General features: G+C 43.4%; 2 protein-coding genes across 2 annotated transcripts; both read right to left on the bottom strand.

Moving 5' to 3' along the window:
* Window positions 1–4,970: 4,970 nt before the first annotated feature.
* Window positions 4,971–7,903, bottom strand: LOC125553364 (histidine-containing phosphotransfer protein 2-like). The gene is made up of 6 exons (XM_048717157.1): window positions 7,696–7,903; window positions 7,411–7,550; window positions 7,240–7,308; window positions 6,143–6,211; window positions 5,678–5,750; window positions 4,971–5,254 (listed from the first exon to the last, which is right to left on the bottom strand). The coding sequence occupies exons 1-6, from the start codon at window positions 7,753–7,755 to the stop codon at window positions 5,219–5,221; spliced, it is 447 nt and encodes a 148-aa protein (XP_048573114.1). The 5' UTR covers window positions 7,756–7,903; the 3' UTR covers window positions 4,971–5,218.
* Window positions 7,904–9,949: 2,046 nt separating this feature from the next.
* Window positions 9,950–13,750, bottom strand: LOC125554483 (histidine-containing phosphotransfer protein 2-like). The gene is made up of 4 exons (XM_048718028.1): window positions 13,533–13,750; window positions 13,432–13,494; window positions 12,320–12,397; window positions 9,950–10,190 (listed from the first exon to the last, which is right to left on the bottom strand). The coding sequence occupies exons 1-4, from the start codon at window positions 13,748–13,750 to the stop codon at window positions 9,950–9,952; spliced, it is 600 nt and encodes a 199-aa protein (XP_048573985.1).
* Window positions 13,751–14,158: the final 408 nt, after the last annotated feature.

The raw sequence follows: 14,158 nt of genomic DNA, 5'->3' as shown, positions 1-14,158 counted from the left end.
CATGGGTGTTGTTTGTGCTAAAAAACAAAATAAAGAATATCTAATGGGAAAAACACGATTTTGTCATGTGCATAATGCTAGATCAATTTGCAGATTTACGTGAGGCATTTCTCATCTGCCACGATTGGTAATGCTCGCTAAGATTACCATATTAATTAAATAGTAAATATGTTTTTTTGCAAGGTGACCGTAATATGAGTATATTTATCCTAGATTCTTTTGCAAAATCAATGGCAAGCTGCATATTAATGATTTTGCAAAAAAAGTTACGAGTTATGGAATAGTGGATGTACCACCTTGTCCAACAAATCATTCGGTAGGAGTATATTTCTTTGCACTTATCAAAGAAACACATGAGCTGTGGTCACGGTGACATACAAGGAGGCGACGAGGACCTTGATCTGGGTTCTCATCGTGGAGGCCGCCCTGGCAATAAGCTTCGGTAGTTCATCTGTGTGATGGACCTGTACGGAACTGAACTTGGAACTATGGCGACACCACGGTAGATGTGGCGTGGAGAGGGATGGAACCAGTGGCGGAGCTTGGCCCAGAAATTTGGGCGGGCCGGCTGTAGGAAATTACTCTAGGGGTTGTGTTTCATTGGCTAAAAATATGTATATACTGCAGGAAAATCGTATGGGCTGGGCGGGCCACGGCCAATTCGGCCTTGCCGTAGCTCTGCCACTGGATGGAACCCCTTATATAGATTGATTCACAAGGGTTTTTCACATAGGCGTTGGGCAGCGAGTGTATGATATACTATACTGCCTCAGCCGGGCTACATTGACGAGCTTAGAGAAGGCCTGCGCACGTGCATGCAGATGATGGCAGCTAGGCTAGCAATGGCATCTGGTCAAGGCTTTGACCATTCGTTCGGTCCTCAAAATTTATTTGTGAAGCTGGTGAGTATGCTATAAGTGTCGCTTGGGAGAAAGCAAGGGTAAGAGATTCAATGAAAGTTGCACTCTTAGTGATGCTCAAAAGAAATATGATATCACAGATAGAGTTTTATACTGTGGTATTCGCTTGTGAAAATTTTAGGCCCAAATCACTGACATAAGGTCAAAGTTAATGTTACCACTTAGCCTTGAAAAGTATCTTAACCAAGAAGAACGCAAAGCCCCAATTAATTCAAGGGATTTTGCTATAGCAGGAATTTGATTTTCAGATATTTTATAGGGATGATATGAAAGTTACCGAGGCAGAAGGAACTATGATAGTGAAGGTCTACATGTGGGAACACAAAGAATTTGCATCCCTTTTGGAACAATTGTAACCCTTACCAGAAAGATGCAATGTGTGATGAGCAACACTAACCGGCCTATGGAGTATCTACTATCTGCTACTAAAAAGAGAGCTTCACGCAAGGTACACGACTTGGGTTTAAATAGTTACCCTGATAGTCTCAATCCATGTAAGTTAGTCAGGGGTAAAAAACCAACCTGCTTCGAAGTAGAGGAAGGACATAAACTGTCCACCAGTTGTATTTTATTGCCTCCTATGAATTTATGTATCGTGTACTGTACATATTTTTCTGGATTGAGAATTTGGTTTTACAGGGTGGTACAAGCAGCTATGCTCATACCACAACCCTTCTTCCTCTTTGGAACTGCGGTCCGCTAACGCAAAATAGGTACGACCAATGGGACATGCGGCGATGCTCGTACGGCTTGTCCCACCGACCGTATTCTCAGTTTCGTGGCTCAGTGCTTCATTGTTTTAAAAACACTTTTTATCGCAGATCAAGCCACAATACAAGCATGAGTACAACCAGCCATGCACGTACCGGGCACCAGCTTCTCCTCTCGATAGATGAAGCGGCAACAAGTATTAAGATACGAGCACTAGTCACAATTGCAGGAAAATCAACAGATTCCTTCCAGAAGTTGGTGGTTTGTCTCCTAATCTTCCTCCATAACCCTAATATCGCGATATCCAGAACCCACGCCTCATAATATACCCCTTGGATGCCTCTCCTTTTGCATATTGACAAACCAATCTATTCCTAGATGCATATCAAGTTTGCAGGTGAAGGGATGTCCATCAAGGCCGTGTCATATTCATGTGATGGATGGCAACATCCTCTCAGCAATAATAGTATCACCTAGCCGCTGGTCACAACTCACCGCATGGTTCATGTCCCTTTCATGAGAGGGACTTTAAACTAGAAGATGCATCTCCATCCCGGGATCAAGCGCAATCGATCTTGGTGCGAAAAGCACAAAGACAATTTGTTCGAAGAGGAGGACCCTGTGGAGAGGGTGATGGAAGAAGATGAGGATGAATATAAGGTAGAGAACATTAGTAAGGCGCAAATTGCATCCGTCAAATACAATAACAACAATAAGCATGTACCTGCTCGTAAGGAACCCACAACAATCAGCGATGGGTGTACCATCCGATAATACTACACACACGGAAATAAACAACGGAGTTTTACAGACCTGTCTGCGTACCCTTCTCTAATCCCCCCCCCCTCGATTTTCATTGGTGGGCCCTCCTCACTTAAACAAATCTCAGTCAATCTATTCTAAGCAGGTCGTTAATCCCCATAAACTGCCCGTGAGTCTAGCATTGCTCGTGTACCATCCATGAGCCGTTGGAGGGAACTTATTAAGAGATCCTCCGAGAAACAGTATTGTGAAGAAGTTCACAACTGGCGCCCTCATATCCATCAAGCTGCCTGGAGGATGGGATAAGAAGTACCTCACCGATGCGAACTTCACGCCAAGGCTGCACCCCCTGGCATCGAGAACAGTGGCGGAGCCAGGATTCGAGTATAGGGGGGGTCGAGTACATATATTGATCTAATCTCATTGGTAATTACTCGTTGCTCCTACTAAAATTGTTGATCGTTGGGGGGGGGGGGCTGGCCCCTGCTCGCCCCTGGCTCCGCCCCTTATCGAGAATGCATTTACCAATGTGAGGTACATGCTAATGGATCACTTTCTTCATGGTGATCTCTTGCATGAGCGTATCAGGTGGTTCGAGAAGAAAATTGTGGATGACACCATGTCCACCCTCAATATCTGCTTCGTTATCAACGCTGACCTGGAGGAGATCGTACGCTCAAACAAGCGCCAACAAACTGATCTCGAGAAGACCAACGAGTCGCCTCACCATATCCTTGCCCGCGCGACCCAATACTTCAGAGAAGAAATCCTTTGCTACCAATAATTTGAAGGTATTATGTGATCTCGTCATCATAGTGTTTAAGCTCAAGGTGATTTGTAAACCCTGTATCATTTACTTCTTTTTTGTGTTTTTGTTTCACCAAGTTCAATTAGTTTTCATGGATAATAACCTTTGATGAAAGTCAAGATTCACCTAACCGAAGAGGAATAATTTTTTTATGATGGAGGATGGTATTGCGACATTATGACATATCTATCATATGTATGAATTACGATGAATGCTAATGTATTTGTCACTCTCTGATGACTATAGGGTCTTCCACACCACCGCTATTGTCTATTAGTGAGTGTAGGCTATCAATCTTATGGGTTAGGTTATTAGTTGCTAAACTACTCTGAAGAAACAAACGTGATGACAAAAGATTAGTTCTAAAAATTACAAGTTAGGTATCCCTAATTTAATTTGGAGTTGCAATTTGGCTTGATCGTTATTGTTCTACCCCGCAAGCACTAAGCATGCTTAGCCCCGATGATCACAAAAAGCTAGTAAATGCTATGTCACGGGCAAATAAGCTTGTTCAACATTGTGTGGGGAATGGGAAGAGCTCCAAAATAGAGAAGTAGTACTTTGAGAAAGATTCACTATTTGTTAGAATGTATCTCTAGTAAAGTACTTCATAAGACTGTACTTCCTCCATTAAGTAATAGATAATTAAAGGTGTGGAAGCCTCTCTAATTATCTTGTTGGTAGAAATATATGAGTGTTCATGCTGGTTCGCTATCTTTTACATTTATCATTTTGATTCAATGTAACCATTCGATCAAAATAAATTCATGCTTCATAAACGTGGTGACCCTGTTCTCTCAGTCGTGATCTTTGCTAGGGGGTGAGCAAAGTCTAAGATTGGGGGAGTTGATGAGTCCATTTTGTAGCACTCTCTAACCTCTTTTTTTTGCATCCTAGTCATAGGAATTTTGGAATTTTACCGCTTTCACGCGTCATTTTTTTAGCATTGGTGGGAAAACAGATGGAAGGGTGTGATAGTATGGATGATGGATTATATCTTGACGAAACCCTTGAGGAATAAAATGGAGGTTATTTGCATGAAGGAAAAATTCCAACCTGGGTGCATCATGCCGAGTTGTGTGCTCGGTGGCTGAGTTCTTTGAAAATTTGCGGCATAGATGATGGAAAAACAAGGAGACCAGGATAATTTGAGGCCACCTTCTAATTACCTTGGCGGCCGATAAAAGCACGACGAACATGGCCGTATGGGTTACAACTTTAGAAGAGCGAATGCTATCATCAAATACATGAAGATTTAGGAGAGGGCACGGTTTGCAACTATAAAAGAGCGACGAACATATGGCCATGCATTTTCTTTCATAGTTTGTGAACCAGTCTAATTTAAATACCTTTGTGGCCTAGAGAATCAGGTTCCAGCTATAATCACTAAAGATATAATTGGTGATGACACCAACTATTTCATACTAAAGCCCAGAAACGTGATTCACGCTGCCACACTGATCTCCAATTTGGTAATCTCCTGGATATTGTCCCATGACTTCTTCTCTGTTTCACCCCTCCTCTACTTCTTTCTCCTGCTATTGCCTCCGCCTCCACACTTATACCAAGCCACATTGAAGATTTTCAGACTGCAAAGGAATGCTTAGTACGTCCAAATATTGTGAGTCGCTCTTCTAGCTATATCAGCTAGTAGCGGGATTTCTGAGCACTTATTTACCCTTGCTCAAAAGGGAGGCACCAACATCTCTCAAGATGGGAGAGAGAGAGAGAGAGAGAGAGAGAGAGAGAGAGAGAGAGAATAACTTAGAACAAAAGTCACCAACAACCAACCAACATCCAAATAGAAACATGTATAGAGTTGACACATCGACACACATGATAACAAGTTTATTTCATAGGGTTGCGAGACTGGACTCCCAACACTAGAATCTGCTAATATCATAACACACCCTCGAAAGCCAAACACCCAATGAAAACTGCCCACATCTTCGGTGATACATACACCCCATCATGCGAGAGATCGATTGGGGCTATGCCATTTTCCCCTCACTTACTCCTACTTAGGACCACATGCCGCAAGATGCTGCTCCAGCTGCAACAAAAGAAGAAGAACACGTCAATGATTAAGACATGTTTGTGACGCACAATGATGCTCAATTCACATGGTTTCACAAATTAGTCATGATGCAAGGTGGTCGGTATCATATTCTGGTACTTGGCGATGCTTAACTTATGGTGGGAAACAAAGAAACTCCACTGCTTAGAGCTATCCCGTACATGCATCTACCGACATGTGATGACGAAATTAAGAACAATAAAATTCAACGGCCCAATTGGACTTGCGGAGACCTGGAACTAAAGTGCTCGAGAAACAAAACAGGACCTCTCTATATAAATTTCAACGACAACAAAGAATACAATTAATGTAAAATAATTTATCCTCAAGCAATCAATGTATTATGATACTAGTGAGAAGTTGGTAGTAAAAATACAGCATATGGACATAAGGGACTACCTCCATTATGATCTTGAACATGCTGCGTAAATCGTAGAACTGAAACCTGACACGACCCAGTGCCTCGAGGTACCTGGAATAATGCAAATATACCTGTGTCAAAATCTGGAGAGATTAAGTGAACTGAGCTGAAATGGTTAAGAAATTGTAAACCTCTGTTTGAAAAAACAAACTCTAGCCATCTCAGACTTAAGTCATGCTGTAAACTTAAGTCTAGAGCTCACAAGTTACAACGGAATTATCAAAGAGGCATATTCATGTAATGAACCAAGTTCTAACCATCAAGTGGTTGTAGATGAAATGAACAAGCATGTTAGTTCTTCATGATATCTGATTGTAGGTGCTAAATATAGTGCCATAATAGAGAATATCAACCAGCAGGTTTACATATCAAATAATGTGAACAATAAAGAGTGTGAAGAATATATTTTTTGCAACGCATATAATAAGGTACTGAGTACTGACCCTTCTTTGTTTTTTGCCTCAGGACTGAAGTGTTGCACGCAGCAGAGGTTCAATCTCTTAGCACCAACACTGATATATGTCAAAAAGAGCAAGATCAGGAAATGAGAAATTTATCATACTTATTAAACGCCACTGCCGCATGTTGATACACATAAGTATACTTCTTTTCTTTTACACATAAGCATACTTGCGATGCCATAAAAATATTCTCAAGAAGTCGTTTCCTATCATGGTTGTCAACACAATAAATGGTTTGATAAACCAGAAAAATAAGGTTTTACACGCGACAGAGCATATGTAGTACTGAGTACTAGAGATATGTACAGAACGACAAAGTTTCACTTGCTAAGACATAACATTTGCAAGATTGTCGATGGCTCCATTACCCGAAACACAAGTAAGTTCAGCTATTCTAGTTATGGCCATACAATCCTGCGCCAACCTATCGGGGTTCTCCACTAGAATAGCTGAATTTGCAGGATTGTCGATGGCTCCATTACCCGAAACACAAGTAAATTCAGCTATTCTAGACATGAGCCACATGGTCGTGACGTACACACCCCTGCGCCAACCTATCGAAATATATAGAAAAACATTGATGCTGTGGAGAACCCCGTAAAGGACACTGGCGCATATAATTATTATAAGAAATGCTTGTCCTTGACAACTAAGGGCATTGCGTTGGTAGGAAAACGGACAATTTTGTTACTGGAAACACAACTAGGCTCAGCTCTTCTTCTACTTTATGTGCATACGACAACCGCAAACGACACGGCATGTCTGAATAGAGACACGGACACACCAGAAAAAACTACCATTAGCAGAATAGCATATAATTAATAGTAGGAACGCTCGTGAGACAACAAAGTATTCCTTGTGGAACCGTAACATCGCTGTTGGCATCAATACCATACTTCTGTTACACGAAACAAAACTAAATTCAGCACTAGAACTTATGGCTACACGACAGGGCAAACAGCATGAACGGCATACTCCTGACAAGGGAAACATATCTGGTTCGCACAACATGGATGCAGCGAAGAAATAAACATACAGTTATGGGGGGGGGGGGGGGATATAGAGGAAAGAGCTTCCACCTGCTGCAGGTCACCTTCAGCTGCTGCACCAGGCCATCCACCTTGTCGAAGTCCACCTCGGGCTCGTTTCTGCATGTGAATCTCAGAGCAGAGAAGAGACAAGATGAGTCTGTATCCGACTGAGACCAGAATAACGAGAGCAGAGGGGAGAGAGGGGGCTGGTATACGGACATCATCAGGCCGCTGATGTCGTTGATGATCCTCTCGGCGTCGATGAGGAAGCGGTTCATGACCTCAACGACGTGGGCCGGGGTTTCGCGGCCCTGCTCCCGCATCCTCTGCAGCTGCAAGAAAGCGTCGTCCACCAGACCCTAGATCCATCACATACGCCAAGGCAAACGTCAGATCAGCCAACCAGCCAGGCCAAAACCGGTCCAAGACGGCGATGCTCGGCAATTCCAGGCCACGATTAGGGATGTAGATGGGACGTTGATGGGAGGAGGGAGGGGGCCTCACCGTGTTGAACATGGTGGCGATGAGGACGTTGATCTGGCCCCTTATCGCGGCGGCCGCCATGGCTTGCAGGAACTGGAGGCAGGGAGCGCTGGGGAAATCGGAGCTGCGGCGGCGGCGGCGTCGGAGTGGATGAGGAGTTGAGGGGGGATGGAATGGGATCCCGTATGTATAAAGCTCGACTCACGAGCTCTCTCGCGGAGGCGTTTTGGCAGTGACTGCTGGCTTTAGTGTACTGCTTCGTCGTGGCGCCATTGATACAATGGAAACGGCGTGCGTGCATGCATGCAGATGGAGTGACGCTGACGAGAAACCGGTAAAGAAAGTTGTGTGTGGAGTACTCTTCTCTGCGGCCTGGAGTGCCCGATTTTTTTGCGGGAAACCGGCAGGAGCACTTCCTTTCCGTATTAGACGGAAAAGAGTGCCCCATGCATAGCCCATCCACCAGCAAATCAACGCACCCATGGAATTCGAACCCACGTATTAAAAAATGGTCATATAATCAATGTGCACATATTTTAAAATATCTTCCTGTAACTTCGTAAAAATTGTCACATTCTCTAAAATAGTGTTCAACCATTTATAAAAAAGTTCATGCAATTTAAAAGCTGATCGCTCAATTTAAAAATTCTTCATGTAATTAAAACAGAAGTTCAGATTGAAAAACATGTCCATGTACTTTTTTTTGAGTTTACCTGTAGTTCTAAAAAAAGGTTCATGCACTTCGTAGAAAATTGTTCATGCAATTAAAAAATTTCACGTGTTAAAAAATGTTCATGTTACTGTAAAAATTACTTATTATTTATTTAAAAATCCAGTAATTATAAAAAACTCCACATATCTTTTTGAAAAAATTCCAGCAATTTCTCAAAATATCAAGGATGAACTTTTTTAATTCATGATGGATAGTTTCAAGATACATGGCAAACAATTTTTAATACACGATGAACATTTTTGAACATGGACTAATTTTCTTAGTATGGGATCAACCTTATTAAAGTACACAACGAATATTTTTTTAAACACTAGAAACATTTTTGATATAACGAATGATGAACAGTTTCTTGATACATGGTGAACACATTTAATAAAAGATGAACATTCATAATATTTGATGAATATTTTTAAAACATACGTGATCTTTTTCCTAAAGGGGAAATAAGGCCTGCATTTTACCAAGGTTGTGCCACTAACGCATACGGAGAAACTAGGCAAATGCCGCTATGCGTCGTACCACCTGGATGTAAACTACATGAGCTGCAGCGTCCGTGCTCCCACCTCGTCAAAGTCCACTGCGGGCTGCTCCCTGTGAATTCCAGAGCAGACAAGATGAGTCAGTATGCGAGACCAAGAGCAGAGGGAAAGTTAGAGGGCGTGGGGACGGTGGTATGGACATCAGTGTGTCGATGCCGTCGAGGATCTTGTAGGCTGCGTTGATGAAGAGGCGGGCTACATCGACAGCGGTGATGTCCCCCCGCAGCTCCTTGAACGCCTGCTTGTCCACCACACCCTGGATTGCAAAGTCGAAGGCCAAGTCAGCCGTCTAGCTAGCCATGCCAATACCTATAACCGCACGACTAGATGGGAGGGGATGGGTAGGGGACTGGGTCACCTCGGCGTACATGGAGGCGATTTGGGTGTTGAGCTAGGCCCTCAATGTTGCGGACGCCATGGCGAGGAGATTCAGGGGATTGAGCTGACACGGAGGGAATTCGGTGGCTGTGGAGAACAAGGACGGGAGGAGTGAAGGTTGTATTGTTGGGATCACAAGGGTCTCTCACGTAGCCATTTGGCAGTGACTGCTGTACTACAACAAGTCTAGCTGATCAGTAAATTATAGAGGAGTAAACTGGCGACTAAACCTTAGTGAAGTATTTTTACTCCATTAAGTTTCGGTTATTTCTAAATGATCCCTAAATTTAGCGGAGTAAAACTTATGTTTGGTTCATACATTTCATCGAACACCACTATGCGCCTCTGTGACGATGGTGACCAGGCCGATAACGCTGGTGAGCAAGTCAGAGGTCGCACACACCAGACATGACACGTCTGCCTGCACTAATCAAAGCTGGCACTAGTGTCCGCCGTACCCTACATGCTCGTGCTCGAGCTGGATGAGGAGTTGGACCCGATCAAGGTGCTCTTACGTGCATATTTCAGTCACAGTTGTGGGCACCTTGTTCTTCAGCATATTGCTGTAGGTCTCAGTCACCCCCATGGGCACCTTGTTCTTGAGCACGTTGTTTACTTGCAGGCTTCAGTGACCGCCGTTCACACCACAGAAGAGCTCGCCCATGCCGCTGCTCCGGTCGATGAGGAGGACGCGGTCGGTGAGCAGCACGTAGAGGAACGATGACGCGGTGGCGAGAGTGTGGTTACCGAGGCCGCGGTTGTAGACAGAGACCACATACTTGCACTCAGCATTGAGAACACTCCTACCGGCGCTCAACTGCTGGATGGCGCTCGGATGTACGCGCCGCTGCCGGGCCGCACCACCGCTGGAGCTCGCCGTGGAAACATATGATTTTAAGTGATCGGATAGAGTTGCTTATGCATGGAGCTACTGGTTGTTTGTCCACGTGTCCATGGAAGAGAGTGCCAGTTTCTGGTCGACTCGATAGCCATGCGCAACAAGATTGCCGTATGGGCTCTCCAATGCCCTTGCTTGGGTGTTATCGCTTGCTCGTAGCCCATCAACTACAAACAACACGGAGACACGTTCCAGCCCACGGTAATGCTGGTCCTGAAATGGGTAGGGCCATCAATTCTAGAACGGGCCACTCAGTCCTGAGTTTCACTCAAACAAAAGTTTCGCTCTTCAAATGGGTCGGGCCGTCCATTCTAAGGGTCAGTGGCTATGTGATCACCGGATGTCACCCCGTCGATCATCCCCTCTATTTTGCCCGTCCTCCGGCATGTCCGTGGTGCCATCGTGCTTGTAGCAGGCCAAACTAAAGATTTCAACCGAAAAGAGATGTTTAACATATCCACATATGGTGATTTTCTGCACTATCTGTACACCAGCCAACAACAAGACATGCTTTGAGAGAGACATCACAACATACAACAGAATAAAGTCACAAGCAATCAACCAACTAGGTATAGGGTTTACACATGGCCTGCAGGTAGGCGGCACTCCATCCATGACACACAAGTTTATGGACTTGACAAACATACATCGACATCACAACAAGTTCCATTCACAGGGTTTCACACGCAGCCTCTTGTGCTAGACAACCTTTGAACACTGCCGCGTCTTCGGAGACACATACACCCCATAATGCAAGGGATCGCATGGGGCCATGATCTTTCCCCTTTACTTGCTGCTACTTAGGAGGCTGCGATCTGCTCCTTTAGCTGGATCCGAAGATGAATAATAGGTCAATGATTAAAACAAGTACCTTCCAAAAATTATTACGGCAATTCTATTGCACACAATGGTGCTAAAGTCACATATTGTCACTAATCAGCCATAATACAAATCGGTCTATTTCTTATTTGGGTATTTGTCAAAGATTAATTTAAGCTTGGAAATAAACAAGTTCCATTAGTTTTTTAGAGCTACCCCATACATCTATCAAATGCGATGACAAAATTACAACATAAATATTTAACAGATATATGAGACTTTTCGATATCTCAAGCTAAGCGCTCCAAAACTAAACATCAAAACAATAAGGTTAAAGATTTAAGGTTGTTCTTTTCCCCCAATTTAAACAATATATGGACAATCTATGGATTATGAAACTAGTGAGAAATTGGTATCAATATCCAACATTAGACGCATAAGGTGCTACCAGTATCACGATCTCCAACTCATTACGCACAATACTGAACCAAGTCCTAACAACAGTCAATGACACAAGGCACCTGAAATAATACAAACATACTACATTGCCAAATTCTGAAGAGTTTAACATAATGAGTTGAAGTGGTTCGAAAATTGTAACCCACTATTTTAAAAATGAAAAAAACTCTAGCCATATCAGATTTTACTTGTGTTATAAGCCTAAGTCTAGAGCCAACAAATTACAAGAGAATCATCAAAGATTAGCATATTCAGATACTCAACCAAGTAATATCAAAAACGCAAAGCAGGTTACTTCTTAATATTGTTAGATTGGTATGAGAAGAAAATAAGGACATAAAAGACAATATGAGCTGGCAGGTTTACATTGAGACATTGAAAAACAGTGTTGCGAATGATTATCAGTGTAACATTTGTAATAAGGTATTGAGTTTTGAGTCTAGGGTTTTGGTTACCGCTCAAAATTTCGAGATTTACCATGGTTACCGCATATTTCAGTCCCCCTTAGTAAATGGGCATTTCCAGCATAAAAATTTGCTTTTTTGAATTTTTTGAATTCTAACGCTCATTGTATAGTAAAGTGTAGCAGCACCTCACAGCATGCGTGTAGACAATGTTCCACTGAGCTAGTAGCTCTTTTATGATAAATATAAGTTCAAGTGCTATCTATATCTATTTTGAAAGAATTTGAATTCAAAATTCAATTATAAATTTCATTCGAAATTCGGTCGAAATTTTCTCGAAATTACATGGTAACCACATTTACTGATCCCCCTCGGTAAAAATGCCCCATTCGGCAACCAAAACCTTGGTTCTAACCCATGTTCGCATTTTCTGGCATTGAAATGGTGGAAGTGCCTGCAGGCGAGGTTCACTTGCTGTGCACCGACACTGACACATGCAACAAAATTAAATGCGGTTCAAGAGATTAGAAACTTATCAAACTTATCATAAACTAACAAGTGAACTCAATAATATTCTCAAGGAGCAATTTCCAATCACGATTGTTAACTCAATAAATTGTGTGATGAACCAGAAAAAACACCATTGTCGTTACATGCAATAACAGATCAGTACGAGTACCATAAATATTTATAAAATGACAAAAAAATTATTGTTGGACAATAACACTGTCATGAATACCGACAATTCCATTACACGAAACACAACCAAATTTCAGTCTTATAATTTTGGCTATACGATAGCCGAATGACGTACACACCACGCGCCAGACACATCTGAATAGAAACATCATTCCAGTGGAGAAACCAAAAAATAGCCATTGGCATTACGTAGAATGGCAGATGATTAATAACCCATTCTTGTGAAACGACAAATTTTTAATTGTCAACCTATAGAATAATGACATTGCCTGAACAGCAGATGCAATAGCACAAGAAACGTTCTCAAAACGACAAAAGTTGCCCTCGCCAAGCTATACTATTACCATTGGCAGGAGTACCAAAAATTCAGCAACATAAGATATAGAACTAACCTCATGTCTTCTATCTATGGCTATATGATGGGCGCCACGAACGAGACGAACCTCGTGCGGTCGTGCCCCATGAGTTACACACCCTATGACGACACACCCGAATAAAAACAATATCGATGTCGTGGACAAATTAGAAAAACCACCGTTAGTGATACGCATATAGTAGCATATCATTAATACCAGGGATGTTTGCAAAAACGACAACTTTATATACTCAATAATGCCATTGACATTAACTGGGATGCTGGTAACTCCGTTACACCAAACAGGACTAAACTAGAACTAGATTCTTTGAAAGTGCAACTGACATTTTTTTAACAGAATCCTTTGTGCAGTACAAACTGATCTGAACCGAAGCTGCGAGCAAACAAACATACATTTAAAAATAAATAGGTGGAAAATAAAAGATTTATCATCGTCAATTCATCAGCTGAAGGTGCACTCCATGAGCTGCTGCACCAGGGCTTCCACCTCATCGAAGTGCACTGCGGGCTGCTCGCTGTGATTTCCAGAAAAGATAAGATGAGTCAGTAGTACTTGAGATCGAGAGCAGAGGGAGGGCATGGGCGAGGAACTGACATCAGGGCGCGGATGTCGTCGAGGATCTGGTAGGCATTGTTGATGAAGAAGCGGGCGACCTCAGCGGCAGCCAAAATCCATAACCATACGACTAGAGGGGAGGGGAAGGGCCTCACATCGGTGTACATGCCGGCGATATGGGCGTTGAGCTGCGCCCTCAGTGCTGCGGCTGCCATGGCAAGGCGAGGAGAGGTCCGGCGGTCCGGGGGACTGAGCGGTGGAGACGGGGGAAATCGGCTGCGGATGCGGAGTGAATGAGGACGGGAGGAGGAGCGGAGATTGTATAGCTGGGCTCACGAGGGTTTCTCACGTAGGAGTTTGGCAGCGAGTGGTGGATTAGCTGTACTGCATCGTCGGCCGGGAGCCATTAGTTAGCTTGCTTGGAGACGGCGTGTGCATGCAAAGCATGGATGGAGCCACCGGTTGTGTGTCAACGTGAACACCGAAGCGAGCGTTCGTTTCTGGTCGACTCGAGAGTCGAGACGGCCGTCCAACAAGATTGCGGTATGGGCTCTGCCATGTCCTGGGCTGCCTTCTCTCTTCAAATGCACATCCCATGAGACCTCTCCCAATGCAATGGTGCT

This window comes from Triticum urartu, chromosome 4, assembly GCF_003073215.2.
Source record: "Triticum urartu cultivar G1812 chromosome 4, Tu2.1, whole genome shotgun sequence".
NCBI lineage: Eukaryota > Viridiplantae > Streptophyta > Magnoliopsida > Poales > Poaceae > Triticum > Triticum urartu.
Note: the sequence above shows the minus strand (reverse complement) of the source record. Positions and strands in the feature narration are given on the sequence as shown.

What these genes read in the sequence shown, in the direction of transcription:
- LOC125554483 (XM_048718028.1), bottom strand. Translation starts at nt 13,750, where the DNA reads ATGGCAGCCGCAGCACTGAGGGCGCAGCTCAACGCCCATATCGCCGGC. An exon ending in CAGCAGCTCATGGAGTGCAC is followed by an intron (nt 12,398 to 13,431) that starts CTTCAGCTGATG and finishes TTTTGTTGCATG; the next exon opens with TGTCAGTGTCGGTGCACAGC. An exon ending in GCCAGAAAATGCGAACATGG is followed by an intron (nt 10,191 to 12,319) that starts GTTAGAACCAAG and finishes GGCGAGCTCCAG; the next exon opens with CGGTGGTGCGGCCCGGCAGC.
- LOC125553364 (XM_048717157.1), bottom strand. Translation starts at nt 7,755, where the DNA reads ATGGCGGCCGCCGCGATAAGGGGCCAGATCAACGTCCTCATCGCCACC. An exon ending in TCGCCACCATGTTCAACACG is followed by an intron (nt 7,551 to 7,695) that starts GTGAGGCCCCCT and finishes TGATGGATCTAG; the next exon opens with GGTCTGGTGGACGACGCTTT. An exon ending in TGTTCAAGATCATAATGGAG is followed by an intron (nt 5,255 to 5,677) that starts GTAGTCCCTTAT and finishes CTTTTGTTGCAG; the next exon opens with CTGGAGCAGCATCTTGCGGC.